The 26,609-nt window shown below is 44.9% G+C and overlaps 2 protein-coding genes, 1 long non-coding RNA gene and 1 other non-coding gene across 10 annotated transcripts in view; all 4 read left to right on the plus strand.

Annotated features, from left to right (window-relative positions):
* Positions 1-18,277, plus strand: part of glyr1 (glyoxylate reductase 1 homolog (Arabidopsis)) — a 30,686-nt gene extending 12,409 nt beyond the window's left edge. For 2 of the 7 annotated variants that reach the window (XM_055898444.1, XM_055898439.1), the window contains 10 exons: positions 3,686-3,739; positions 5,787-5,837; positions 9,430-9,503; positions 11,368-11,488; positions 11,713-11,823; positions 12,083-12,184; positions 12,406-12,568; positions 12,666-12,845; positions 13,803-13,927; positions 15,788-18,277. In XM_055898444.1, coding sequence (XP_055754419.1) covers positions 3,686-3,739; positions 5,787-5,837; positions 9,430-9,503; positions 11,368-11,488; positions 11,713-11,823; positions 12,083-12,184; positions 12,406-12,568; positions 12,666-12,845; positions 13,803-13,927; positions 15,788-15,862 — 1,056 coding nt within the window. In that variant the 3' untranslated portion in view covers positions 15,863-18,277. The remainder of the gene's footprint in view (positions 1-3,685; positions 3,740-5,786; positions 5,838-9,429; positions 9,504-11,367; positions 11,489-11,712; positions 11,824-12,082; positions 12,185-12,405; positions 12,569-12,665; positions 12,846-13,802; positions 13,928-15,787) is intronic. The other 5 variants (XM_055898443.1, XM_055898445.1, XM_055898440.1 and 2 more) reach the window with 4 other exon arrangements.
* LOC129834052 (small nucleolar RNA SNORD35) lies at positions 9,632-9,715 on the plus strand. The gene has a single exon (XR_008756181.1). It is a non-coding gene; the product is annotated as a small nucleolar RNA SNORD35 (small nucleolar RNA).
* Positions 18,278-19,321: 1,044 nt separating the features above from the next.
* The window catches only part of LOC129833691 (protein rogdi homolog), a 16,471-nt gene continuing 9,183 nt past the window's right edge, over positions 19,322-26,609 (plus strand). The window contains exons 1-4 of the mRNA XM_055898449.1: positions 19,322-19,540; positions 20,768-20,839; positions 22,587-22,669; positions 23,963-24,017. Of these exons, the coding sequence (XP_055754424.1) occupies positions 19,466-19,540; positions 20,768-20,839; positions 22,587-22,669; positions 23,963-24,017 (285 nt within the window). The 5' untranslated portion in view covers positions 19,322-19,465. The remainder of the gene's footprint in view (positions 19,541-20,767; positions 20,840-22,586; positions 22,670-23,962; positions 24,018-26,609) is intronic.
* The window catches only part of LOC129833694 (uncharacterized), a 3,487-nt gene continuing 905 nt past the window's right edge, over positions 24,028-26,609 (plus strand). The window contains exons 1-2 of the long non-coding RNA XR_008756096.1: positions 24,028-24,201; positions 24,384-26,609. The exon at positions 24,384-26,609 is cut by the window's right edge and continues 510 nt beyond it. This is a non-coding gene — a long non-coding RNA (uncharacterized LOC129833694). The remainder of the gene's footprint in view (positions 24,202-24,383) is intronic.

Here is a 26,609-nt window from a genome sequence, read left to right on the forward strand (position 1 = left end):
AGGTTAGAGAATACTGGTAGCGGTGGGAGGTTAGAGAATACTGGTAGCGGTGGGAGGTTAGAGAATACTGGTAGCGGTGGGAGGTTAGAGAATACTGGTAGCGGTGAAAGGTTAGATAATACTGGTAGCGGTGGAAGGTTAGAGAATAGTGGTGGGAGGTTAGAGAATACTGGTAGCGGTGGGAGGTTAGAGAATACTGGTAGCGGTGGGAGGTTAGAGAATACTGGTAGCGGTGGGAGGTTAGAGAATACTGGTAGCGGTGGGAGGTTAGAGAATACTGGTAGCGGTGGGAGGTTAGAGAATACTGGTAGCGGTGGGAGGTTAGAGAATACTGGTAGCGGTGGGAGGTTAGAGAATACTGGTAGCGCTGGGAGGTTAGAGAATACTGGTAGCGCTGGGAGGTTAGAGAATACTGGTAGCGCTGGGAGGTTAGAGAATACTGGTAGCGCTGGGAGGTTAGAGAATACTGGTAGCGCTGGGAGGTTAGAGAATACTGGTAGCGCTGGGAGGTTAGAGAATACTGGTAGCGCTGGGAGGTTAGAGAATACTGGTAGCGCTGGGAGGTTAGAGAATACTGGTAGCGCTGGGAGGTTAGAGAATACTGGTAGCGCTGGGAGGTTAGAGAATACTGGTAGCGCTGGGAGGTTAGAGAATACTGGTAGCGCTGGGAGGTTAGAGAATACTGGTAGCGCTGGGAGGTTAGAGAATACTGGTAGCGCTGGGAGGTTAGAGAATACTGGTAGCGCTGGGAGGTTAGAGAATACTGGTAGCGCTGGGAGGTTAGAGAATACTGGTAGCGCTGGGAGGTTAGAGAATACTGGTAGCGCTGGGAGGTTAGAGAATACTGGTAGCGGTGGAAGGTTAGAGAATACTGGTAGCGCTGGGAGGTTAGAGAATACTGGTAGCGCTGGGAGGTTAGAGAATACTGGTAGCGCTGGGAGGTTAGAGAATACTGGTAGCGCTGGGAGGTTAGAGAATACTGGTAGCGCTGGGAGGTTAGAGAATACTGGTAGCGCTGGGAGGTTAGAGAATACTGGTGGGAGGTTAGAGAATACTGGTGGGAGGTTAGAGAATACTGGTGGGAGGTTAGAGAATACTGGTGGGAGGTTAGAGAATACTGGTGGGAGGTTAGAGAATACTGGTGGGAGGTTAGAGAATACTGGTGGGAGGTTAGAGAATACTGGTGGGAGGTTAGAGAATACTGGTGGGAGGTTAGAGAATACTGGTGGGAGGTTAGAGAATACTGGTGGGGGGTTAGAGAATACTGGTGGGGGGTTAGAGAATACTGGTGGGGGGTTAGAGAATACTGGTGGGGGGTTAGAGAATACTGGTGGGGGGTTAGAGAATACTGGTGGGGGGTTAGAGAATACTGGTGGGGGGTTAGAGAATACTGGTAGCGGTGGGAGGTTAGAGAATACTGGTAGCGGTGGGAGGTTAGAGAATACTGGTGGGAGGTTAGATAATACTGGTGGGAGGTTAGATAATACTGGTGGGGGGTTAGATAATACTGGTGGGGGGTTAGAGAATACTGGTGGGGGGTTAGAGAATACTGGTGGGAGGTTAGAGAATACTGGTAGCGGTGGGAGGTTAGAGAATACTGTTGGCGGTGGGAGGTTAGAGAATACTGGTGGCGGTGGGAGGTTAGAGAATACTGGTGGCGGTGGGAGGTTAGAGAATACTGGTAGCGGTGGGAGGTTAGAGAATACTGGTAGCGGTGGGAGGTTAGAGAATATTGGTAGCGGTGGGAGGTTAGAGAATATTGGTAGCGGTGGGAGGTTAGAGAATACTGGTAGCGGTGGGAGGTTAGAGAATACTGGTTACTGGTAGTAGTGGGAGGTTAGAGCCATCTTTTCCAACCCTGGTCCTCCAGTACCTCAACAGTACAGTTTAGTTGTATCCCTGGACAAACACACCTTATTCAACTCATTGAGGACTTGATGATTAGTTGACCAGTTGAATCAGGTGTGCATGTCCAGGGTTACAATAACAATGTGTTCTGTTGGGGGTACTGGAGGACCAAGGTTGGGGGTACTGGAGGACCAGGGTTGGGGGTACTGGAGGACCAGGGTTGGGGGTACTGGAGGACCAGGGTTGGGGGTACTGGAGGACCAGGGTTGGGGGTACTGGTTTAGAGAATACTACTAGTGGTTTAGGCAATACTGCTAGTGGTTTAGATAATACTACTAGTAGTACTACCAGTTTAGAGAATACTGCCAGTGGTTTAGACAATACTGCTAGTGGTTTAGATAATACTACTAGTAGTACTACCAGTTTAGAGAATACTGCTAGTGGTTTAGGCAATACTGCTAGTGGTTTAGATAATACTGCTAGTGGTTTAGAGATTACTGCTAGTGGTTTAGGCAATACTGCTAGTGGTTTAGACAATACTGCTAGTGGTTTAGATAATACTACTAGTAGTACTACCAGTTTAGAGAATACTGCTAGTGGTTTAGACAATACTGCTAGTGGTTTAGAGAATACTGCTAGTGGTTTAGGCAATACTGCTAGTGGTTTAGGCAATACTGCTAGTGGTTTAGATAATACTACTAGTAGTACTACCAGTTTAGAGAATACTGCTAGTGGTTTAGACAATACTGCTAGTGGTTTAGATAATACTACTAGTAGTACTACCAGTTTAGAGAATACTGCTAGTGGTTTAGACAATACTGCTAGTGGTTTAGAGAATACTGCTAGTGGTTTAGGCAATACTGCTAGTGGTTTAGGCAATACTGCTAGTGGTTTAGATAATACTACTAGTAGTACTACCAGTTTAGAGAATACTGCTAGTGGTTTAGACAATACTGCTAGTGGTTTAGATAATACTGCTAGTGGTTTAGACAATACCGCTAGTGGTTTAGACAATACTGCTAGTGGTTTAGACAATACTGCTAGTGGTTTAGACAATACTGCTAGTGGTTTAGACAATACTGCTAGTGGTTTAGACAATACTGCTAGTGGTTTAGACAATACTGCTAGTGGTTTAGACAATACTGCTAGTGGTTTAGACAATACTGCTAGTGGTTTAGATAATACTACTAGTAGTACTACCAGTTTAGAGAATACTGCTAGTGGTTTAGACAATACTGCTAGTGGTTTAGAGAATACTGCTAGTGGTTTAGGCAATACTGCTAGTGGTTTAGGCAATACTGCTAGTGGTTTAGATAATACTACTAGTAGTACTACCAGTTTAGAGAATACTGCTAGTGGTTTAGACAATACTGCTAGTGGTTTAGATAATACTGCTAGTGGTTTAGACAATACCGCTAGTGTTTTAGACAATACTGCTAGTGGTTTAGACAATACTGCTAGTGGTTTAGACAATACTGCTAGTGGTTTAGACAATACTGCTAGTGGTTTAGACAATACTGCTAGTGGTTTAGACAATACTGCTAGTGGTTTAGACAATACTGCTAGTGGTTTAGACAATACTACTAGTAGTACTACCAGTTTAGAGAATACTGCTAGTGGTTTAGACAATACTGCTAGTGGTTTAGACAATACTGCTAGTGGTTTAGACAATACTGCTAGTGGTTTAGACAATACTGCTAGTGGTTTAGACAATACTGCCAGTGGTTTAGACAATACTACTAGTAGTACTACCAGTTTAGAGAATACTGAAGTCTCTTCCATTGTAGCCAGTACAGGATGATTCCCATTTCAACAGTTGAACTCTCTTCCATTGTAGCCAGTACAGGATGATCCCCATTTCCACCACTTTCTGCTCAGCCAGACTGAGAAGGTAAGAGGGAAAGTTTGCTGAACATTTGTTCAACATTTTTGCTTGGTTTGGGGGGGGGGGGGTTGGTTTTGCAGCTGTTGCACTGTGACTGCACACTGTTGGGGTTTTAAGGGCTCATGGGGTGAGGTTCCCCCTAGGTACAGATCTAGAACCATCCCTCCCCCATGCTAATCTGACCCAAGATCAGCGTCTACGGGCAACTTCACCCTACTCCGTTAGGTGGGAGAATAACATAGGAGTGTGTATGAGCTTCATAGGAATGAAGTCTGCGTTCCAATTGGCTATCCTTCTCTTGAAGACTCTCCATCATGGATTTCAGAATGGTGGAAACTGACTTCGTCCAGACGGTGCTTAGACGGCACCAGTCGGGTGCTTTTTAAATCCACGATGGGGAGTGTGCAAGTGCACACTTCAGGGGAAGGGTATAGAATCAGGAAGCAGACAGTTTGGAGACCTTTTTTTTTTTGTTGCTTGTAACTGTTTTCTCCTTTGATCATTAATTAACCCTTTCTTCCCCTACCTTTCTCTGTGGTGTAGTTCAGTGTGTTGCTTTATTAGGTAGTTAATTCAATGTAAATGTTTATCTGCACACTACTGTGGCGATTCCTTTTACATTTCACTGGTACTTCTAATGGGGCACCGTTTTAAATGAAAGAAATCAATTAGATGGTTTATTTCGTCTGGAAGCACGTGAAATCTATTGTTTGTAGAGCTCCCTTCTCTTGCCTCCCTTCTCCCCTCCCTTCTCCCTCCTCCCCTCCCTCCCTTCTCCCCTCCCTTCTCCCTATCCTGCTGCTCTTGCATGGATTTCCCTCTGAATCCTTTCTGCATCCCAGATGGCACCCTATTCCCTGTATAGTGCACTACTTTTGACCAGAGTCCAAAACCCTATTCCCTGTATAGTGCACTACTTTTGACCAGAGTCCAAAACCCTATTCCCTAATATAGTTCACTACTTTTTCAGGCAACACTATGCACTCTGAGATCCATAATTCTTTGCCTTATTTTCGACACATGGCGAGCCACAGCCCTGAAGGTGTAACTGTTAAAGTATAGCACCGTGTGGTCAGTCTAACTCCAGTAGTACAGTTGTAACTGCTATTACCTGCATGTTACAGTTATCTAATCACACACCAGAAATGACTAGTACAGCACAAACCGCCAACCTCTACGGAACAAACAGAAAATACTTTCCAATGACTAAAACCAAATAGAAACGTGATAATGGACCTACATTCATACAGTTTATTGACTGTGTCCTTGTTGCTAATAATCATTTGAAATAAAAGCTAGACAGTTCGGAAGCATCAAATTCCCCAAAAAACGATGGATAGTGGACTATTTTGGCACATTTTGACAGAGGATAATTAATCCGTTTTCATTGCGGCCCTCCGGGACTCGTGGAGGATTGAATGCGGCCCCTGGGCAAAGTGAGTTTGACACCGCTGCTCTAGTCACACACACAAAGACTATGTATATTGTCTGAGGGAGATTCAGAGTGAATATACACAAACTCAAGAGGACGCTCCATAACACAGCTTCGGTGGAAAGTTAGCGACTCTGTATGTGTATAAAACAAATTTTTTTTTTATTATATTTTTTACATATAAATCCCCCTCTCATTTTCTACTTCCTCCTAGAATTGGATGAATCAACTCGACACTGCATTTGTGAATCACACAGTCCTCGTCTGTGTTACCAAAGCAGGCCTAGCAGCCTGCTACAAACCCTAGCTAGCGTTAGCTTAGCCGTTCAACGACAACACCAGAACTAGGAATAAAAAAGTGTCTCTGTTCAGTCAGTGAGTGAATCCCAAATGGCCAATTTGGGCCCTGGTCACCAGTAGTGCACTATAAAGGGAATAGGGCACTGGTCACCAGTAGTGCACTATAAAGGGAATAGGGCCCTGGTCACCAGTAGTGCACTATAAAGGGAATAGAGTGGTGGTTTGGGATGCATCCAGTGTGGTGGTTTTAGGAGGATGTTAGCAGCACTGTTTGTGTGTAAACTAATGTGTGTCCCTTGAACCTTTTCTCTCCCTCCTCAGCCTGCCTCATCTATGGAGCCTATCAGTAAACGCCTGAAGATTGTTGAGGAGGTGAGCAAGCAGTCTGTCTCAAACGGATCCCTGTAACTAGGGCCCTGTGTAGCAGTCTGTCTCAAACGGATCCCTGTAACTAGGGCCCTGTGTAGCAGTCTGTCTCAAACGGATCCCTGTAACTAGGGCCCTGTGTAGCAGTCTGTCTCAAACGGATCCCTGTAACTAGGGCCCTGTGTAGCAGTCTGTCTCAAACGGATCCCTGTAACTAGGGCCCTGTGTAGCAGTCTGTCTCAAACGGATCCCTGTAACTAGGGCCCTGTGTAGCAGTCTGTCTCAAACGGACCCCTGTAACTAGGGCCCTGTGTAGCAGTCTGTCTCAAACGGACCCCTGTAACTAGGGCCCTGTGTAGCAGTCTGTCTCAAATGTAGGGGTGCAGCTGGATGTTATGTCGGGGTACAGCTGTATGTTATGTAGGGGTACAGCTGTATGTTATGTAGGGGTACAGCTGTATGTTATGTAGGGGTACAGCTGTATGTTATGTAGGGGTACAGCTGTATGTTATGTAGGGGTACAGCTGTATGTTATGTAGGGGTACAGCTGGATGTTATGTCGGGGTACAGCTGGATGTTATGTAGGGGTACAGCTGTATGTTACGTCGGGGTACAGCTGTATGTTATGTCGGGGTACAGCTGTATGTTACGTCGGGGTACAGCTGGATGTTATGTCGGGGTACAGCTGTATGTTATGTCGGGGTACAGCTGTATGTTATGTCGGGGTACAGCTGTATGTTATGTCGGGGTACAGCTGTATGTTATGTCGGGGTGCAGCTGTATGTTACGTCGGGGTACAGCTGTATGTTATGTAGGGGTACAGCTGTATGTTATGTAGGGGTACAGCTGGATGTTATGTAGGGGTACAGCTGGAGGCGTATGTTATGTAGGGGTACAGCTGGAGGCGTATGTTATGTAGGGGTACAGCTGTATGTTATGTAGGGGTGCAGCTGTATGTTATGTCGGGGTACAGCTGGATGTTATGTAGGGGTACAGCTGGAGGCGTATGTTATGTAGGGGTACAGCTGGAGGCGTATGTTATGTAGGGGTACAGCTGTATGTTATGTAGGGGTGCAGCTGTATGTTATGTCGGGGTACAGCTGTATGTTATGTAGGGGTACAGCTGTATGTTATGTAGGGGTACAGCTGGAGGCGTATGTTATGTAGGGGTACAGCTGGAGGCGTATGTTATGTAGGGGTACAGCTGTATGTTATGTAGGGGTGCAGCTGTATGTTATGTCGGGGTACAGCTGTATGTTATGTAGGGGTACAGCTGTATGTTATGTAGGGGTACAGCTGGATGTTATGTAGGGGTACAGCTGGAGGCGTATGTTATGTAGGGGTACAGCTGTATGTTATGTAGGGGTACAGCTGTATGTTATGTAGGGGTACAGCTGTATGTTATGTAGGGGTACAGCTGGAGGCGTATGTTATGTAGGGGTACAGCTGTATGTTATGTAGGGGTACAGCTGTATGTTATGTAGGGGTACAGCTGTATGTTATGTAGGGGTACAGCTGGAGGCGTATGTTATGTAGGGGTACAGCTGTATGTTATGTAGGGGTACAGCTGTATGTTATGTAGGGGTACAGCTGTATGTTATGTCGGGGTACAGCTGTATGTTATGTAGGGGTACAGCTGTATGTTATGTAGGGGTACAGCTGGATGTTATGTCGGGGTACAGCTGGAGGCGTATGTTATGTAGGGGTACAGCTGTATGTTATGTCGGGGTACAGCTGGATGTTATGTCGGGGTACAGCTGGATGTTATGTCGGGGTACAGCTGGATGTTATGTCGGGGTACAGCTGGATGTTATGTCGGGGTACAGCTGGATGTTATGTCGGGGTACAGCTGGATGTTATGTAGGGGTACAGCTGTATGTTATGTAGGGGTACAGCTGTATGTTATGTCGGGGTGCAGCTGTATGTTATGTCGGGGTACAGCTGTATGTTATGTCGGGGTACAGCTGTATGTTATGTCGGGGTACAGCTGTATGTTATGTAGGGGTACAGCTGTATGTTATGTAGGGGTACAGCTGTATGTTATGTCGGGGTACAGCTGTATGTTATGTAGGGGTACAGCTGTATGTTATGCAGGGGAACAGCTGGAGGCGTATGTTATGTAGGGGTACAGCTGTATGTTATGTCGGGGTACAGCTGTATGTTATGTCGGGGTACAGCTGTATGTTATGTAGGGGTACAGCTGTATGTTATGTCGGGGTACAGCTGTATGTTATGTCGGGGTACAGCTGTATGTTATGTCGGGGTACAGCTGTATGTTATGTAGGGGTACAGCTGTATGTTATGTAGGGGTACAGCTGTATGTTATGTCGGGGTACAGCTGTATGTTATGTAGGGGTACAGCTGTATGTTATGTAGGGGTACAGCTGTATGTTATGTAGGGGTACAGCTGGATGTTATGTCGGGGTACAGCTGTATGTTATGTCGGGGTACAGCTGTATGTTACGTCGGGGTACAGCTGTATGTTATGTAGGGGTACAGCTGTATGTTATGTCGGGGTACAGCTGTATGTTATGTCGGGGTACAGCTGTATGTTATGTAGGGGTGCAGCTGTATGTTATGTCGGGGTACAGCTGGATGTTATGTCGGGGTACAGCTGTATGTTACGTAGGGGTACAGCTGTATGTTATGTCGGGGTACAGCTGTATGTTATGTCGGGGTACAGCTGTATGTTATGTAGGGGTACAGCTGTATGTTATGTCGGGGTACAGCTGTATGTTATGTCGGGGTACAGCTGTATGTTATGTCGGGGTACAGCTGTATGTTATGTCGGGGTACAGCTGGATGTTATGTCGGGGTACAGCTGTATGTTATGTCGGGGTACAGCTGTATGTTATGTCGGGGTACAGCCGGATGTTATGTCGGGGTACAGCTGGAGGCGTATGTTATGTCGGGGTACAGCTGTATGTTATGTCGGGGTACAGCTGTATGTTATGTCGGGGTACAGCTGTATGTTATGTCGGGGTACAGCTGTATGTTATGTAGGGGTACAGCTGGATGTTATGTCGGGGTACAGCTGGATGTTATGTCGGGGTACAGCTGGATGTTATGTAGGGGTACAGCTGGATGTTATGTCGGGGTACAGCTGTATGTTATGTCGGGGTACAGCTGTATGTTATGTCGGGGTACAGCTGTATGTTATGTAGGGGTACAGCTGTATGTTATGTAGGGGTACAGCTGTATGTTATGTAGGGGTACAGCTGTATGTTACGTCGGGGTACAGCTGTATGTTATGTCGGGGTACAGCTGTATGTTATGTAGGGGTACAGCTGGAGGCGTATGTTATGTAGGTTTTGCATGTGGGTTTCAGACGTGTGTGTGTGTATATATTTATCATGTATGTCATTGGTTTCAGTCTTAACTCTGAGGAAGACTATTTATACCCCAGAGCCCCATGGTGCTTCCTACATGACACACATTACTGAATGGCATTTATTGTCATACAAACAGCAAGTACTAGATCAAATATTCCAAAAACAAGTCATCCCCACTAGATACAGTATGTTTGTACGCCTCTGTGGTCGGGAACTCTCGATGCGCGTGTTAAAATGATCGTGTTTTGTTTGTTTGGTCTGTACAGGACACGAGGTCAACGTCTATCCAAGCTGCAGACAGCACCGCCATCAACGGCAGTATTACTCCCACAGACAAACGGTAGGAGATACTGTAATTATATATATGTATGTAACTGTATTATCACCATGTCTCTCCTATATTTCATCAGTAGTACAGGCTGTTCACTCTGCGTGTAAAAACAGGTCATGGAATATAATCAGCTCTCCTGCAAGTGCTGTTTTTCTCACGATGGTCTTCCAAGCCGTTGTGGCTTTGAGGAAACTGCCTGTAGGCAACTCTGATGCAGTGTAACTTGATGATGGAGTGGCGTGTTGGTCACTGGCTGCACCCATATAATAGGCCAGGATCTGTATTTACACACTGCTGATATGGCCTAAGATTTCCCTTTTACATTACATGGACAGGGGGATCTGATCCTAGACCAGCTCTATGACTGAATACTGGTCCTTTTAGATTACATGGACAAGGGGGACCTGATCCTAGACCAGCTCTATGACTGAATACTGGTCCTTTTAGATTACATGGACAGGGGGACCTGATCCTAGACCAGCTCTATGACTGAATACTGGTCCTTTTAGATTACATGGACATGGGGACCTGATCCTAGACCAGCTCTATGACTGAATACTGGTCCTTTTAGATTACATGGACAGGGGGATCTGATCCTAGACCAGCTCTATGACTCTGAATACTGGTCCTTTTAGATTACATGGACAGGGGGATCTGATCCTAGACCAGCTCTATGACTGAATACTGGTCCTTTTAGGTTACATGGACAGGGGGACCTGATCCTAGACCAGCTCTGACTGAATACTGGTCCTTTTAGATTACATGGACAAGGGGGACCTGATCCTAGACCAGCACTATGACTGAATACTGGTCCTTTTAGATTACATGGACAGGGGGATCTGATCCTAGACCAGCTCTATGACTGAATACTGGTCCTTTTAGATTACACGGACAGGGGGACCTGATCCTAGACCAGCTCTATGACTGAATACTGGTCCTTTTAGATTACATGGACAGGGGGATCTGATCCTAGACCAGCTCTATGACTCTGAATACTGGTCCTTTTAGATTACATGGACAGGGGGACCTGATCCTAGACCAGCACTATGACTGAATACTTGTCCTTTTAGATTACATGGACAGGGGGACCTGATCCTAGACCAGCTCTATGACTCTGAATACTGGTCCTTTTAGATTACATGGACAGGGGGACCTGATCCTAGACCAGCTCTATGACTGAATACTGGTCCTTTTAGATTACATGGACAGGGGGACCTGATCCTAGACCAGCTCTGACTGAATACTGGTCCTTTTAGATTACATGGACAGGGGGGACCTGATCCTAGACCAGCTCTATGACTGAATACTGGTCCTTTTAGATTACATGGACAGGGGGACCTGATCCTAGACCAGCTCTGACTGAATACTGGTCCTTTTAGATTACATGGACAAGGGGGACCTGATCCTAGACCAGCACTATGACTGAATACTGGTCCTTTTAGATTACATGGACAGGGGGACCTGATCCTAGACCAGCTCTATGACTGAATACTGGTCCTTTTAGATTACATGGACAGGGGGACCTGATCCTAGACCAGCACTATGACTGAATACTGGTCCTTTTAGATTACATGGACAGGGGGACCTGATCCTAGACCAGCACTATGACTGAATACTGGTCCTTTTAGATTACACGGACAGGGGGGACCTGATCCTAGACCAGCTCTACGACTCTGAATACTGGTCCTTTTAGATTACATGGACAGGGGTCACCTGATCCTAGACCAGCTCTATGACTGAATACTGGTCCTTTTAGATTACATGGACGGGGGTCACCTGATCCTAGACCAGCACTCCTCTGTATACTGGCCTCAGTGTTTTTTGTCCATCATGAAAAGGATAAAAAATTTAAACTTGTATCTTTCCTTTACAGGATAGGGTTCCTAGGGCTGGGGCTTATGGGTAGCGGAATAGTGTCCAACCTGTTGAAGATGGGTCACATTGTCACAGTGTGGAATCGTACAGTAGAAAAGGTACCGCAAGACAACCAACACGTGAGAAAATACCACACAGAATTTACTCCTGTGATTCCATCAGAGCTATTATTATTTAAACCACACTTATTTGGTACATTATTGTATTCTATGCAATAATTCATTTATTTATAATGTAAAGTAACAAAGTTTGGGTTTGGTGCTGATTTTGAGCTACGTCCTGTTGTGACATCCCTTCCTGTGAGCTCACTTCCTGTCTTGTTCCTGTTGTCTTCCTGCTGCAGTGTGACCTGTTCATCCAGGAAGGGGCCAGGTTAGGGCGGACCCCAGCAGAGGTGGTCTCTATGTGTGACATCACCTTCTCCTGCGTCTCAGACCCCAAGGCTGCCAGGGATGTAAGTACTAAGGAAACGGGGACACATCTCAACAGACGATGTTTGTATGTGTGTAGTCAGGCCAGATTTCCAGGCAGATGAAGAAGAGTGAAATGTTAGCACAAACAGACTGGCTGCCACGTTGCTGCAGTTAGTAAGCTTGGTGTGATAAGTATTGTAATGCCTTTTTTTGTTCTGACTGCAGTGACTCATTTATCTCACTACATATGACTCTTAATACCCCTCCCTCTCTTTCTCTCTCGTTCTCTCTCTTTGCCAGTTGGTGCTGGGTCCCAGTGGAGTGCTCCAGGGCATCAGGCCAGGGAAATGTTACGTAGAGATGTCTACCGTGGACCCAGAGACCATCACAGAGCTCTCGCAGGTATACACACACACACAGAGCTCTCACAGGTACACACACACACACATAGCTCTCACAGCTTGTGATTCCAGGTGTATGCTACTCCCACTGTCGCTAGGTCATCATCACTCTCCCATTGGGTACCGTCGTTACATCATCAATCATCTTATCCTATGCTCTCTCATTGGCTCCTCTACTGCCACACCACTGTCTGATTGGCTCCTGTCTCTGTCTGCCATTAGGTGATATCGTCGCGGGGCGGCCGCTTCCTGGAGGCTCCTGTGGCTGGGAGCCAGCAGGTGTCTAACGAGGGCATGCTGGTCATCCTAGCGGCCGGAGACAGGACGGTCTACGAAGACTGCAGCTCCTGTTTCCAGGCCATGGGCAAGACCTCATTCTTCCTAGGTAGATGGTCTGAGTTTTACGGGTGTCTTATCTCAGGGCTATCCAATGTCCTGTGTGTTATCAGGTGAAGCAGGCTAACGTGTGTGTGTTTTATCAGGTGAGGTGGGTAACGCAGCGAGGATGATGCTGATCCTCAACATGGTACAGGGAAGCTTCATGGCAACCATCGCCGAGGGGCTGACCCTAGCCCAGGCCACAGGCCAATCACAGCATACCTTCCTGGACATCCTGTCTCAGGGTCAGATGGCCAGCACCTTCGTGGACCAAAAATGCCAGAGTGAGTCAGAAACAAAAGCCCTACCGAGTCGGAAAAACAAAAGCCCCGCCGAGTCGGAAAAACAAAAGCCCCGCCGAGTCGGAAAAACAAAAGCCCCGCCGAGTCGGAAAAACAAAAGCCCCGCCGAGTCGGAAAAACAAAAGCCCCGCCGAGTCGGAAAAACAAAAGCCCCGCCGAGTCGGAAAAACAAAAGCCCCGCCGAGTCGGAAAAACAAAAGCCCCGCCGAGTCGGAAAAACAAAAGCCCCGCCGAGTCGGAAAAACAAAAGCCCCGCCGAGTCGGAAAAACAAAAGCCCCGCCGAGTCGGAAAAACAAAAGCCCCGCCGAGTCGGAAAAACAAAAGCCCCGCCGAGTCGGAAAAACAAAAGCCCCGCCGAGTCGGAAAAACAAAAGCCCCGCCGAGTCGGAAAAACAAAAGCCCCGCCGAGTCGGTCAGCAGAAAATACATGTCTTCCATGGCACCCTATTCCCTATATAGTGCACTAGTTTAGACCAGGGGCAAATTGGAAACTCGGAGCATAGTGAATTCAACACTTGCACAAGCAATGTGCTAGAGGCGTCACTACTGGTTCAATCCCGGGCTGTATCACAACCAACCGTGATCGGGAGTCTCATAGGGTGGCGCTCAATTGGCCCAGCATTGTCCAGTTAAGGGAGGGTTTGGCCAGGGTAGGCAGTCATTGAAAATAAGAATTTGTTCTTAACTGACTTGCCTAGTTAAAGGTAAAATACATTTTTTTAAACTTGTCTTGTTTGGGGCAAGTGTTATCCCTAAAAGTATGACTCGTTTAGTAAAAGATGTGGAAGTATTGATGGATACAGAAGTTCCCCTGATTGTTCCATGTTCATGTTGTAATGCCTTCCTCGTCTATGATTTAAACTATTCAAAATGTTACATTTGTTTCATTACATCTCTCCACTGGTAATGATGAGGTCTTTCCCCCCGGATCTTTCCAGATATCCTACAGGGCAACTTCAAACCAGACTACTATTTGAAACACATTCAGAAGGATCTGAGGCTAGCCATCTCCATGGGCGACACAGCCAATCACCCGACCCCTATGGCTGCAGCAGCCAATGAGGTAAGACGTTGTTGGATTGACACACAAAATGGCCGCCAATGAGATTCCAAATGGCATTGGGGGTAGATCTTAACTGTTTCAAACGGAATAAATGTCCACATACCCATAGACATTTTACCCATATTGTTAGCCCAGCACCTACAGTATATAAAATGGGATATACGTATTCTACATAAGGTATGTCAACATTACTATGATATATAATAACATGTCGCTGTGGGACCACGGGTTCCTAACCTGTCGCTGTGGGAACACGGGTTCCTAACCTGTCGCTGTGGGAACACGGGTTCCTAACCTGTCGCTGTGGGAACACGGGTTCCTAACCTGTCGCTGTGGGAACACGGGTTCCTAACCTGTCGCTGTGGGAACACGGGTTCCTAACCTGTCGCTGTGGGAACACGGGTTCCTAACCTGTCGCTGTGGGAACACGGGTTCCTAACCTGTCGCTGTGGGAACACGGGTTCCTAACCTGTCGCTGTGGGAACACGGGTTCCTAACCTGTCGCTGTGGGAACACGGGTTCCTAACCTGTCGCTGTGGGAACACGGGTTCCTAACCTGTCGCTGTGGGAACACGGGTTCCTAACCTGTCGCTGTGGGAACACGGGTTCCTAACCTGTCGCTGTGGGAACACGGGTTCCTAACCTGTCGCTGTGGGAACACGGGTTCCTAACCTGTCGCTGTGGGAACACGGGTTCCTAACCTGTCGCTGTGGGAACACGGGTTCCTAACCTGTCGCTGTGGGAACACGGGTTCCTAACCTGTCGCTGTGGGAACACGGGTTCCTAACCTGTCGCTGTGGGAACACGGGTTCCTAACCTGTCGCTGTGGGAACACGGGTTCCTAACCTGTCGCTGTGGGAACACGGGTTCCTAACCTGTCGCTGTGGGAACACGGGTTCCTAACCTGTCGCTGTGGGAACACGGGTTCCTAACCTGTCGCTGTGGGAACACGGGTTCCTAACCTGTCGCTGTGGGAACACGGGTTCCTAACCTGTCGCTGTGGGAACACGGGTTCCTAACCTGTCGCTGTGGGAACACGGGTTCCTAACCTGTCGCTGTGGGAACACGGGTTCCTAACCTGTCGCTGTGGGAACACGGGTTTCTAACCTGTCGCTGTGGGAACACGGGTTTCTAACCTGTCGCTGTGGGAACACGGGTTCCTAACCTGTCGCTGTGGGAACACCAGAGTGTCAGGGGTCCAGTACTTCTGGTATCGTTTCTCTGTTCACTCTTTGGGGACATACTGATACTGAGGGGGGGCATACTGATACTGAGGGGGGGACATACAGACACGGGGGGGGGGGGGGGGGGGGCATACAGTCGCTGAGGGACACGACGCCCCTGGGACGCAGACACTGAGGGGGGGGACATACAGTCGCTGAGGGGGGGGACATAGTCGCCAAAGGGACGCAGACACTGAGGGGGGGACATACAGACACAGGGGGGGGGGGCAGACATACAGTCGCTGAGGGACACGAAGCCCCTGGGACGCAGGCACTGAGGGGGGGGACATACAGACACTGAGGGGGGGACATACAGACACTGAGGGGGGGACATACAGACACTGAGGGGGGGACATACAGACACTGAGGGGGGGACATACAGACACTGAGGGGGGGACATACAGTCGCTGAGGGACGCAGACACTGATTGAAAACTCATATTTACCAGAGAAGAATCAGACTTGCTACAAGACCATCTCATGTTTTCTAATCCAGTGACATTGTTTCTTTTGGAACACCTCTCCTATTCTTTGGACCAAATTCTGTTTCCGTGAACAATAAAGTTATGTTTTGTATCACTTTATGACAACGTTACTTCTTGATACATAGTAACCATGTTTTTCTGTCTCATCTGTAGGTCTACAAGAGGGCTAAAGCACTGGACCAGTCAGACAACGACATGTCAGCTGTCTACAGAGCCTACATTCACTAAACCTCCTGAAGAGTCTCTCCCCGACCTGTCCTCTCCCCGACCTGTCCTTTCCCCGACCTGTCCTTTCCCTGTCCTTTCCCCGACCTGTCCTCTCCCCGACCGGTCCTCTCCCCGACCGGTCCTTTCCCCGACCCGTCCTCTCCCCGACCCGTCCTTTCCCCGACCCGTCCTTTCCCCGACCCGTCCTTTCCCCGACCCGTCCTTTCCCCGACCCGTCCTTTCCCCGACCCGTCCTCTCCCCGACCCGTCCTCTCCCCGACCCGTCCTCTCCCCGACCTCTCCTCTCCTCTGGACCACACTTATCTTTTATAAATTTTTATTCACATTTTATTAATTATTTTTGCCTGGCACCAGAGATATTGGTGTACTTCCCAAATGCCATCCAATTTCCTATTATAGTACACTACTTTTGACCAGGGTCCATGATTTCCTCGTGAATGAAGCTGAATCCCCAACTCTGCCGAATCAGGGCCCATAGGGCTCTGGTCAGAAGTAGTGCACTACATGGGGGAATAGTATGTCGTCTGGGAGGCAGCTATTCCTTCCCGGTAACGTGATGGGAACCTCTAACTAGTCCACCTGGAACATTGCACTGACTGAGGGTTCTAATGATGCTAGAAGAATGGTAGCTTCCCCCCCCCCCCCCCCCCCCCCTTCACATCTTTGCGTTTTGTTGTCGATAGTGCTGGTCAGGTTTCTGATGGTAAAGTACTGCAGGGTGTTCAGAAGAGATTTTGGGATGCGGCCCCCATTGCTGACGGTAAGATGTTCAGAAGTGATTTGGAACGCGACACATTGCCCCTGTTGCTGTCGGTAAGATGTTCAGAAGTGATTTGGAACGCGACACATTGCCCCTGTTGCTGACGGGTGGGTTTTGAAGCTGCACGGGCCATGGATTAATTTATCACTCTTTCTCTTTCTTTGCGTTTTATTTAATTCTATGTGTGAAAAATGTCATCTTTAATTAGAATGTCCAGAATTTCATCTAAACGTATAAAGCTGTTGATATTATCTTTTAAAAAGAGGGCGAAGGCTTGAGGAGCACCGAGAGGAATAATGCCACTGCATTGCCTTAATATTGGAACCATTTGAAATCTTCTGACATGTATTTATTTATTTTTAGACGCTCTAGATCTCTCTATTCTACTTCTCTTTTGGTGCAGTTTGGCCTGGAGTTGTTTCCGTAGTTGTCTGAATTTGAACAGTGTTTGGTTTGTTGTGTTAGCCTGTTAGAGAACCTGCCCCCTTAAGGTTATATTAATAAGGTTATTCTGATGCCTTGTAATACAGTAATGACTTAATCCGTCTTCTAACCAGGATTCTACCCTAATGGCACCCTACTCCCTTTATAGTGAACTCCTTTAGACCAGAACTCTGATCAAAAGTAGTGCGCTAGATAGGGAATAGGGTTCCATTTGGACACATCCCGGGACATTAAGGTGATCATGTTTAAAACCCATGCAGTGGTCTAACGTTATTAAACACAGGCAAGTTGATCACTTTTTATTGTACATGTGTGTTTTGGACCCACGTTGCTTAGCGACCTGTTTGTATTTTAACATGACTATAGATCGCTTGGCTTGATGACTTGGGTTATTGCACCACAACAGTTCCCCTTTGCAGTGGGGGATAGATTAGCCTGGGTCCCCGTCTGTTTGTGCCGTCATGCCAACTCCTTGTCATATCCAACATGTTGGGCTTGACAAGTACAGCAAGGAAGTGGGGCAAGACCACAAACAGATCTGGGATCAGACTAAGGAGGAAAGATTTATTTATTACCAGATCAATCACCATATAGGAAACTGTCGAACTACAGAATGTGCATTTCAGTTGAATCATAACCACTCCCTGAGATTCAAGCCCCAAACTACAACCTTTTACGTTCTCCTTAAAAGGGATACCTGGCAGGGCCATGAGAAGACAGGCAATTGTTACCTGAATGGCAGTGGGGGGATTTAGGTCACATAAAACATAAAATAATTTACTTTAAAGAGAATGAGTTACCATCGAAAGACCTCGTAACCTGCTTGAGGTGGGTTATTGTCGTGGCAAAACAAAATTTTGCTCACTTTCAATAATGATTTTATCCCTTTCTGTTTTAGTTCATTTTGATTTGAAAAAAATGTGAAACTATTCAACTCTTTGTAAAACACAATTGAACATGTATAACCTCTGATTTTGGTTGAATATCATTTTCATGTCGCAAGGTCTTGATCATCCCATTTGTAGAAGTAGATTTTCCTTTTGGCCTACAAGATGTAAATTAAGTTTTAGGGTTCATTTGTTTAAACACGGAAATAGTTTAAAGATTTAAGAAGTATGTTTTTAGTAGGAAACATTCAAACAAATGACTTGTAAATAGCCCATATTGGTTGAGTGGATGTACGCTTTCTAAATAAAGGGTAATATAAAATACTTTTGGTTAGACTCCTCTACTGACTGTCAATCATCTGATGTGTCCCAAATGGCATCATATTCCCTATATAGTGACCCTGGACTAAAGTGGTGCACTACCCTATGGACCCTGGACTAAAGTAGTGCACTACCCTATGGACCCTGGACTAAAGTAGTGCACTACCCTATGAACCCTGGACTAAAGTAGTGCACTACCCTATGAACCCTAGACTAAAGTAGCACTACCCTATGAACCCTGGACTAAAGTAGTGCACTACCCTATGGTCCGTGGTCTAAAGTAGTGCACTACCCTATGGTCCTTGGTCTAAAGTAGTGCACTACCCTATGGTCATTGGTCTAAAGTAGTGCACTACCCTATGGTCCTTGGTCTAAAGTAGTGCACTACCCTATGGTCCTTGGTCTAAAGTAGTGCATTCTATGGTCCTTGGTCTAAAGTAGTGCACTACCCTATGGACCCTGGTCTAAAGTAGTGCACTACCCTATGAACCCTGGTCTAAAGTAGTGCACTACATAGGGAATAGGGTACCATATGAAACACTGTCTTAGTAATACTGTAGATTGTTCTGTTCAGTGTTTGCTGTTTTAAATTAATCTCTTGTAAACATTGTCTTTACGTGGCTTATACAGGGGATGTTAAAATGACTGTTGGGCCCTTTTTTTTTGTGCAGGGCCAGGCAGGGACGGTGAAACTGTATGGATTTGGGATATTTATGTGAAACATCAAGGCTTTTTGTGCAGTTTATTAAATCCTCTCCTGATTTAAATTGTGTGTTATCATGAAACTCTCTTACACACACACACACACAGTAGTGAACATATTTTTTTCACAAGGGAACACAGATCCAATTCAGTTGTTATAGATTGCAATCAGTACTTGATTAAACAGTACTGTTGTGTTTTGAGGTCGACCGAGGGAGAAAAGCTTAGGAGCCTGCTGCCTTTCATTGCGGTATAGTAAGAACTGCCTGCTCCAACCACTCTCTTCCGCTTTTCATGGCCTGCTGCGGAAAATGGTTTAATGTGACGCAAACCGGTAGTTCATTCCCAAAGAAGGGATTAGGGGGCGGGGCCAAGATGAATTGTTAACGTGTGACTGAACTATCTTGCTGAACGTAAACACAACCCTAGAAGAAGACGGGTTGAAGATCTTCTGGTTTACATACTTGGTGGACCAGTCTGCCTGCGGGAATGCTCAATCCTCAAAGATCTTTATCTGAACTACCAAAGATGTCGGGTCCAAGCCAAGCCGAGAGGGCTGTTTTGGTAAGCAAGGGTCAGGATCATGACAAGCTAGCTAACAACATAAATGGGTTAATCTTGGCTAGCTAGTTATTCACCGACGTCTAGCTAGCTATTTTGCTAGCCAACTATTGATTGTTATTATTATGGGTGTATATTTTCTCATGCGATCTTCTTGCGTGATTAAAAGGGACATTAAGGACACCTGCTCTGTCCATGACATAGACTGACCAGGTGAAAGCTATGATCTCTTGTCACTTGTTAAATCCTCTTCAACCGGTGTAGACAAAGGGGAGGACTGAGACAGGTTAAATAAGGATTTTTAAGACTTGACAGATGGATTGTGTATGTGTGCCATTCAGAGGGTGAACGGGCAAGACAAAAGATTGAAGTGTCTTTTGAAGGGGTATGGTAGTAGGTACCAGGTGCACCAGTTTGTGTCAATAACTGCAAAGCTGCTGGGTTTTTCCACACAACAGTTTCCTGTGTGTATCAAGAATGTTCCACCACCCAAAGGACATCCAGCCAACCGGACACAACTGTGGGAAGCATTGGAGTCAACATGGGCCAGCATCCCTGTACGACTCAGTATTAGGAAGGTGTCCTTAATGTTTTGTACACTCACTGCCTTAGCGCCTGACAGTGCCAAGAATAAAACTGCTCTGCTGCCTTGTGTCGGCAAGCTCTGTTCTGCTGGTTGTCAATGACAACGTGATATACAGTATGATCCAAGTCCTCATAATAGTCACATTGAATGATTTACAGCCTTTGATGGGTGAGGTCACCGCTGCCCTGCCAACCCCATATATCTAGGCTTCTGTACACAGCTCGACCTATAGATCCATAGGTGTCAGGCGTCACATTCAGTCCTCAAGGGTGGGCTTCATCCAAGAACTCCCCAGTGAGAGAGCAGATATAAGCAGGGCTTTCTATATAGCTAGCTAGTATACAGAAGCAGGTCTCTTAAAGGTACTGGTATGTATGTAGAGCAACATGCCTCTGTTGCTTCCTGTCAGATGACATTTCTACCATAGAATTAGAGTGAATCATTGTAATGCTTTGATTCCTGCATTCTGGGAAGTAGAACCACAGCATTCTCAGAACACCAGTGGAATTCTAATTGGAACCATGATAATGTGATCATTCTAGAACAGAATAAGCCTATCTATCCCTATCTCTGCTGACCACCACAATAACTATCTTGTTTGTCTCCTCTCTCGTTCTCTCCCTCCCTCCCTTCCTTCCCCTCAGGAGGAGGAGTTTAACTGGTTGCTGAAAGAGGAGGTCCATGCTGTTTTGAAGCAGCTCCAGGATATACTGAAGGTAAATATTAGCTCTGGGGTGAAGTTTCTCTTTGGTACAGATCTAAGCTCAGCTTCCTCTCGCCCTATCCTAACCTTACCGTTAGTAGGGGAAAATCCCAAACTGATCCGAGATCAGCGTCTAGGATCAACTTCACCCAACAACTAAGTATTGGCTCCATAGGATCAAAGAGCTCCGATCACAATACGAGACAATGGTGTCTTAACACTGCTGAGTTGTCAATATTGGGTTGGACCTAGCTGTGGTACACTGACCCCATAGCCATAGAGGAGGATCCTTTAACAGGAGATTATCATGACTAATGGTAAACCATGTAGAACAAATGCATTCCCAGACATTTCAACTTTGGCTAGGTTGTTGTGTAACTAAATTCTTCAAGTGTTGTTTGATTTCGGTGTACTGTTGTCAGAGTTGATTGCTATTTGTACTCACGCTTCTCAAGACATTTTATTGAATTATTGATGGAGATATTTGCTGTAACTAGATTGTGTACAGGTTTACTATACTGAACCAAAATATTAACGCAACATGCAACAATTTAACTGATTTGACAGAGTTACAGTTCATATGAGGAAATCAGTCAATTTAAATGAATTCATTAGGCCCTAATCTATGGATTTCACATGACTGGGAATACAGATATGCATCTGTTGGTCACACATACCTTGCAGAAAATTGGGCCTCACAATGGACCTCAGGATCTCGTCACGGTATTTTTGTGCATTCAAATTACCATCGATTAAAATGCAGTTGTGTTTGTTGTCCGTAGTTTATGCCTGCCCATACCATAACCCCGCTGTCACCATGGGGCACTCTGTTCACAACGTTGATATCAGCAAACCGCTCACTCACACGACACCATACACGTGGTCTGCGGTTGTGAGGCCTGATGGACACACGGCCAAATGCTCTAAAATGAGGTTGGAGGTGGCTTACAGTAGAGGAATGAACATTCACTTTTATGGCAACATCTCTGGTGAACATTCCTGCAGTCAGCATGCCAATTGCACGCTCCCTCAACTTGAGACATCTGTGGCATTGTGTTGTGACAAAACTGCACATTTTAGAGTGGCCTTTTATTATCCCCAGCACAAGGTGCACCTGTGTAATGGTTATGCTGTTTAATCAGCTTCTTGATATGCCACACCTGTCAGGTGGATGGATTATCTTGGTAAAGGAGAAATGCTCACTAACAGGGATGTAAACAAGTTTGTGCACAACATTTGAGAGAAATACTTTTTTTTGTGCGTATGGAACATTTCTGTGATCTTTTATTTCAGCTCATGAAACATGGGACCAACACTTTACATGTTGAGTTTATATTTTTGTTCAGTATAGATTGTGTCTATATAACTAGATTGTGTACTATATAACTAGATTGTGTACTGTATAACTAGATTGTGTACTGTATAACTAGATTGTGTACTGTATAACTAGATTGTGTACTATATAACTAGATTGTGTACTATATAACTAGATTGTGTACTATATAACTAGATTGTGTACTATATAACTGTCTATATAACTAGATTGTGTACTATATAACTAGATTGTGTACTATATAACTAGATTGTGTACTGTATAACTAGATTGTGTACTGTATAACTAGATTGTGTACTGTATAACTAGATTGTGTACTATATAACTGTCTATATAACTAGATTGTGTACTATATAACTAGATTGTGTACTATATAACTAGATTGTGTACTATATAACTAGATTGTGTACTATGTTTATGTCACCAGGAGGCATCCAGGAGGTTCACCATTCCCACCCCAGGACTGGAGAGCCAACTGAAACAGGAGAACTTCATCCTGGGCAGCTCAACGTAAGACTTGGAGGGATTCATTCCTTGATTTGATTGGTTAATTGATCAGTTGGGTGATTGATTGATTGGTTGAGTTAGTGACTTTGATTCTTTTGTTAGCCATTTTAAAAACATAAAATGTGTCTCCTTGATTCATAGCAGTACAATAGACAAGACAGAAAACATGAATATAATGTAGATTATAAGAAACCCCATCTAGTCCAGTCTAACGAAGACCTGTTAACACATAGATTAGAAACACATGTCGGATTATGTTATTTACCTTTACATTCCTTCTGGGGGCGGCAGGTAGCCTAGTGGTCAGAGGGGCGGCAGGTAGCCTAGTGGTCAGAGGGGCGGCAGGTAGCCTAGTGGTCAGAGGGGCGGCAGGTAGCCTAGTGGTCAGAGGGGCGGCAGGTAGCCTAGTGGTCAGAGGGGCGGCAGGTAGCCTAGTGGTCAGAGGGGCGGCAGGTAGCCTAGTGGTCAGAGGGGCGGCAGGTAGCCTAGTGGTCAGAGCGTTGGGCCAGTAACCGTTGGGCCAGTAACCGAAAGGTTGCAAGATCAAATCCCAGAGCTGACAATGTAAACACCTGTCGTTCTGCCCCTGAACAAGGCAGTTAACCCACTGTTCCTAGACCGTCAATGTAAATAAGAATTTGTTCTTAACTGCCTTGCCTAGTTAAATAAAGGTAAAATAAATGTTAAATATAAAAAATTTCACACAACATGCATAACCAAAGCTAGTTATTTTCTAATGGTCTTTTTTGGGGGGTAATGTGATTCAATCTATAGAGCACGAAAATAGGCTTGTTGCACCTATTTAAAGTTCAGAAGCCAGTCCCAACATCTCACCTGTTTATCTGTGTGTGTGTGTGTGTTGGTGTGTGTGTGTTGGTGTGTGTGTGTTGGTGTGTGTGTGTTGGTGTGTGTGTGTGTGTTGGTGTGTGTGTGTTGGTGTGTGTGTGTGTGTGGTGTGTGTGTGTGGTGTGTGTGTGTGCGCGCTTCAGGTCCATGGCTGTACTGTATGTGTCTTGGTTGAGGGAAAACTCCTGTCTGTCAACATTTGTTATAGTGGAGGGCTTGTTTATCCATTACACAACCTTCTGTTTACAGACACCATCAACCACACGTTTCTAATCTGCCGGGACCTGAGTCTATGACAAGGTGACATTATGACATAGGACTCAGGTCAACAGTAGTGTAGTGTGTAGGGGATAGGGTTCTATCTGGGACTTCCAGGGGATAGGGTTCTATCTGGGACTTCCACACTGTCGTTATGACAGTCTTGTGAGTCCTGCTGTCTTGTCTTCGCAGCATGGACCAGGTGAAAGGAGTACTGACTCTACAGGGAGAGGCCCTGACTCAAGCTGTGAGTGTCTCCTTTCTCTGGTTCTAGACTATTCTCTGTCAACATTCTGACTGGCAGGGTTTGACTGTGTTTTAGTAGAGAGAACATGTTACAATGTCAGGTTCTGTAATGTGTTTTAGTAGAGAACATGTTACAATGTCAGGTTCTGTAATGTGTTTTAGTAGAGAACATGTTACAATGTCAGGTTCTGTCTGTAATGTGTTTTAGTAGAGAGAACATGTTACAATGTCAGGTTCTGTCTGTATTGTGTTTTAGTAGAGAGAACATGTTACAATGTCAGGTTCTGTATTGTGTTTTAGTAGAGAACATGTTACAATGTCAGGTTCTGTAATGTGTTTTAGTAGAGAGAACATGTTACAATGTCAGGTTCTGTCTGTAATGTGTTTTAGTAGAGAACATGTTACAATGTCAGGTTCTGTAATGTGTTTTAGTAGAGAGAACATGTTACAATGTCAGGTTCTGTAATGTGTTTTAGTAGAGAACATGTTACAATGTCAGGTTCTGTAATGTGTTTTAGTAGAGAACATGTTACAATGTCAGGTTCTGTAATGTGTTTTAGTAGAGAGAACATGTTACAATGTCAGGTTCTGTAATGTGTTTTAGTAGAGAACATGTTACAATGTCAGGTTCTGTAATGTGTTTTAGTAGAGAGAACATGTTACAATGTCAGGTTCTGTCTGTAATGTGTTTTAGTAGAGAACATGTTACAATGTCAGGTTCTGTAATGTGTTTTAGTAGAGAGAACATGTTACAATGTCAGGTTCTGTAATGTGTTTTAGTAGAGAACATGTTACAATGTCAGGTTCTGTAATGTGTTTTAGTAGAGAACATGTTACAATGTCAGGTTCTGTAATGTGTTTTAGTAGAGAGAACATGTTACAATGTCAGGTTCTGTAATGTGTTTTAGTAGAGAACATGTTACAATGTCAGGTTCTGTAATGTGTTTTAGTAGAGAGAACATGTTACAATGTCAGGTTCTGTCTGTAATGGGTTTTAGTAGAGAACATGTTACAATGTCAGGTTCTGTAATGGGTTTTAGTAGAGAGAACATGTTACAATGTCAGGTTCTGTATTGTGTTTTAGTAGAGAGAACATGTTACAATGTCAGGTTCTGTAATGTGTTTTAGTAGAGAACATGTTACAATGTCAGGTTCTGTAATGTGTTTTAGTAGAGAACATGTTACAATGTCAGGTTCTGTAATGGGTTTTAGTAGAGAGAACATGTTACAATGTCAGGTTCTGTAATGGGTTTTAGTAGAGAACATGTTACAATGTCAGGTTCTGTAATGTGTTTTAGTAGAGAACATGTTACAATGTCAGGTTCTGTAATGTGTTTTAGTAGAGAGAACATGTTACAATGTCAGGTTCTGTAATGTGTTTTAGTAGAGAGAACATGTTACAATGTCAGGTTCTGTAATGTGTTTTAGTAGAGAACATGTTACAATGTCAGGTTCTGTAATGTGTTTTAGTAGAGAACATGTTACAATGTCAGGTTCTGTAATGTGTTTTAGTAGAGAGAACATGTTACAATGTCAGGTTCTGTAATGTGTTTTAGTAGAGAACATGTTACAATGTCAGGTTCTGTAATGTGTTTTAGTAGAGAACATGTTACAATGTCAGGTTCTGTAATGTGTTTTAGTACAGAGAACATGTTACAATGTCAGGTTCTGTAATGTGTTTTAGTAGAGAACATGTTACAATGTCAGGTTCTGTAATGTGTTTTAGTAGAGAACATGTTACAATGTCAGGTTCTGTAATGTGTTTTAGTAGAGAGAACATGTTACTATGTCAGGTTCTGTCTGTAATGTGTTTTAGTAGAGAACATGTTACAATGTCAGGTTCTGTAATGTGTTTTAGTAGAGAACATGTTACAATGTCAGGTTCTGTAATGTGTTTTAGTAGAGAGAACATGTTACAATGTCAGGTTCTGTAATGTGTTTTAGTAGAGAGAACATGTTACAATGTCAGGTTCTGTAATGGGTTTTAGTAGAGAACATGTTACAATGTCAGGTTCTGTAATGGGTTTTAGTAGAGAACATGTTACAATGTCAGGTTCTGTCTGTAATGGGTTTTAGTAGAGAACATGTTACAATGTCAGGTTCTGTAATGTGTTTTAGTAGAGAACATGTTACAATGTCAGGTTCTGTAATGTGTTTTAGTAGAGAACATGTTACAATGTCAGGTTCTGTCTGTAATGGGTTTTAGTAGAGAGAACATGTTACAATGTCAGGTTCTGTAATGGGTTTTAGTAGAGAACATGTTACAATGTCAGGTTCTGTAATGTGTTTTAGTAGAGAACATGTTACAATGTCAGGTTCTGTCTGTAATGTGTTTTAGTAGAGAACATGTTACAATGTCAGGTTCTGTAATGTGTTTTAGTAGAGAACATGTTACAATGTCAGGTTCTGTAATGTGTTTTAGTAGAGAGAACATGTTACAATGTCAGGTTCTGTCTGTAATGTGTTTTAGTAGAGAACATGTTACAATGTCAGGTTCTGTAATGGGTTTTAGTAGAGAGAACATGTTACAATGTCAGGTTCTGTATTGTGTTTTAGTAGAGAACATGTTACAATGTCAGGTTCTGTAATGTGT

Source organism: Salvelinus fontinalis, chromosome 34, assembly GCF_029448725.1.
Source record: "Salvelinus fontinalis isolate EN_2023a chromosome 34, ASM2944872v1, whole genome shotgun sequence".
NCBI lineage: Eukaryota > Metazoa > Chordata > Actinopteri > Salmoniformes > Salmonidae > Salvelinus > Salvelinus fontinalis.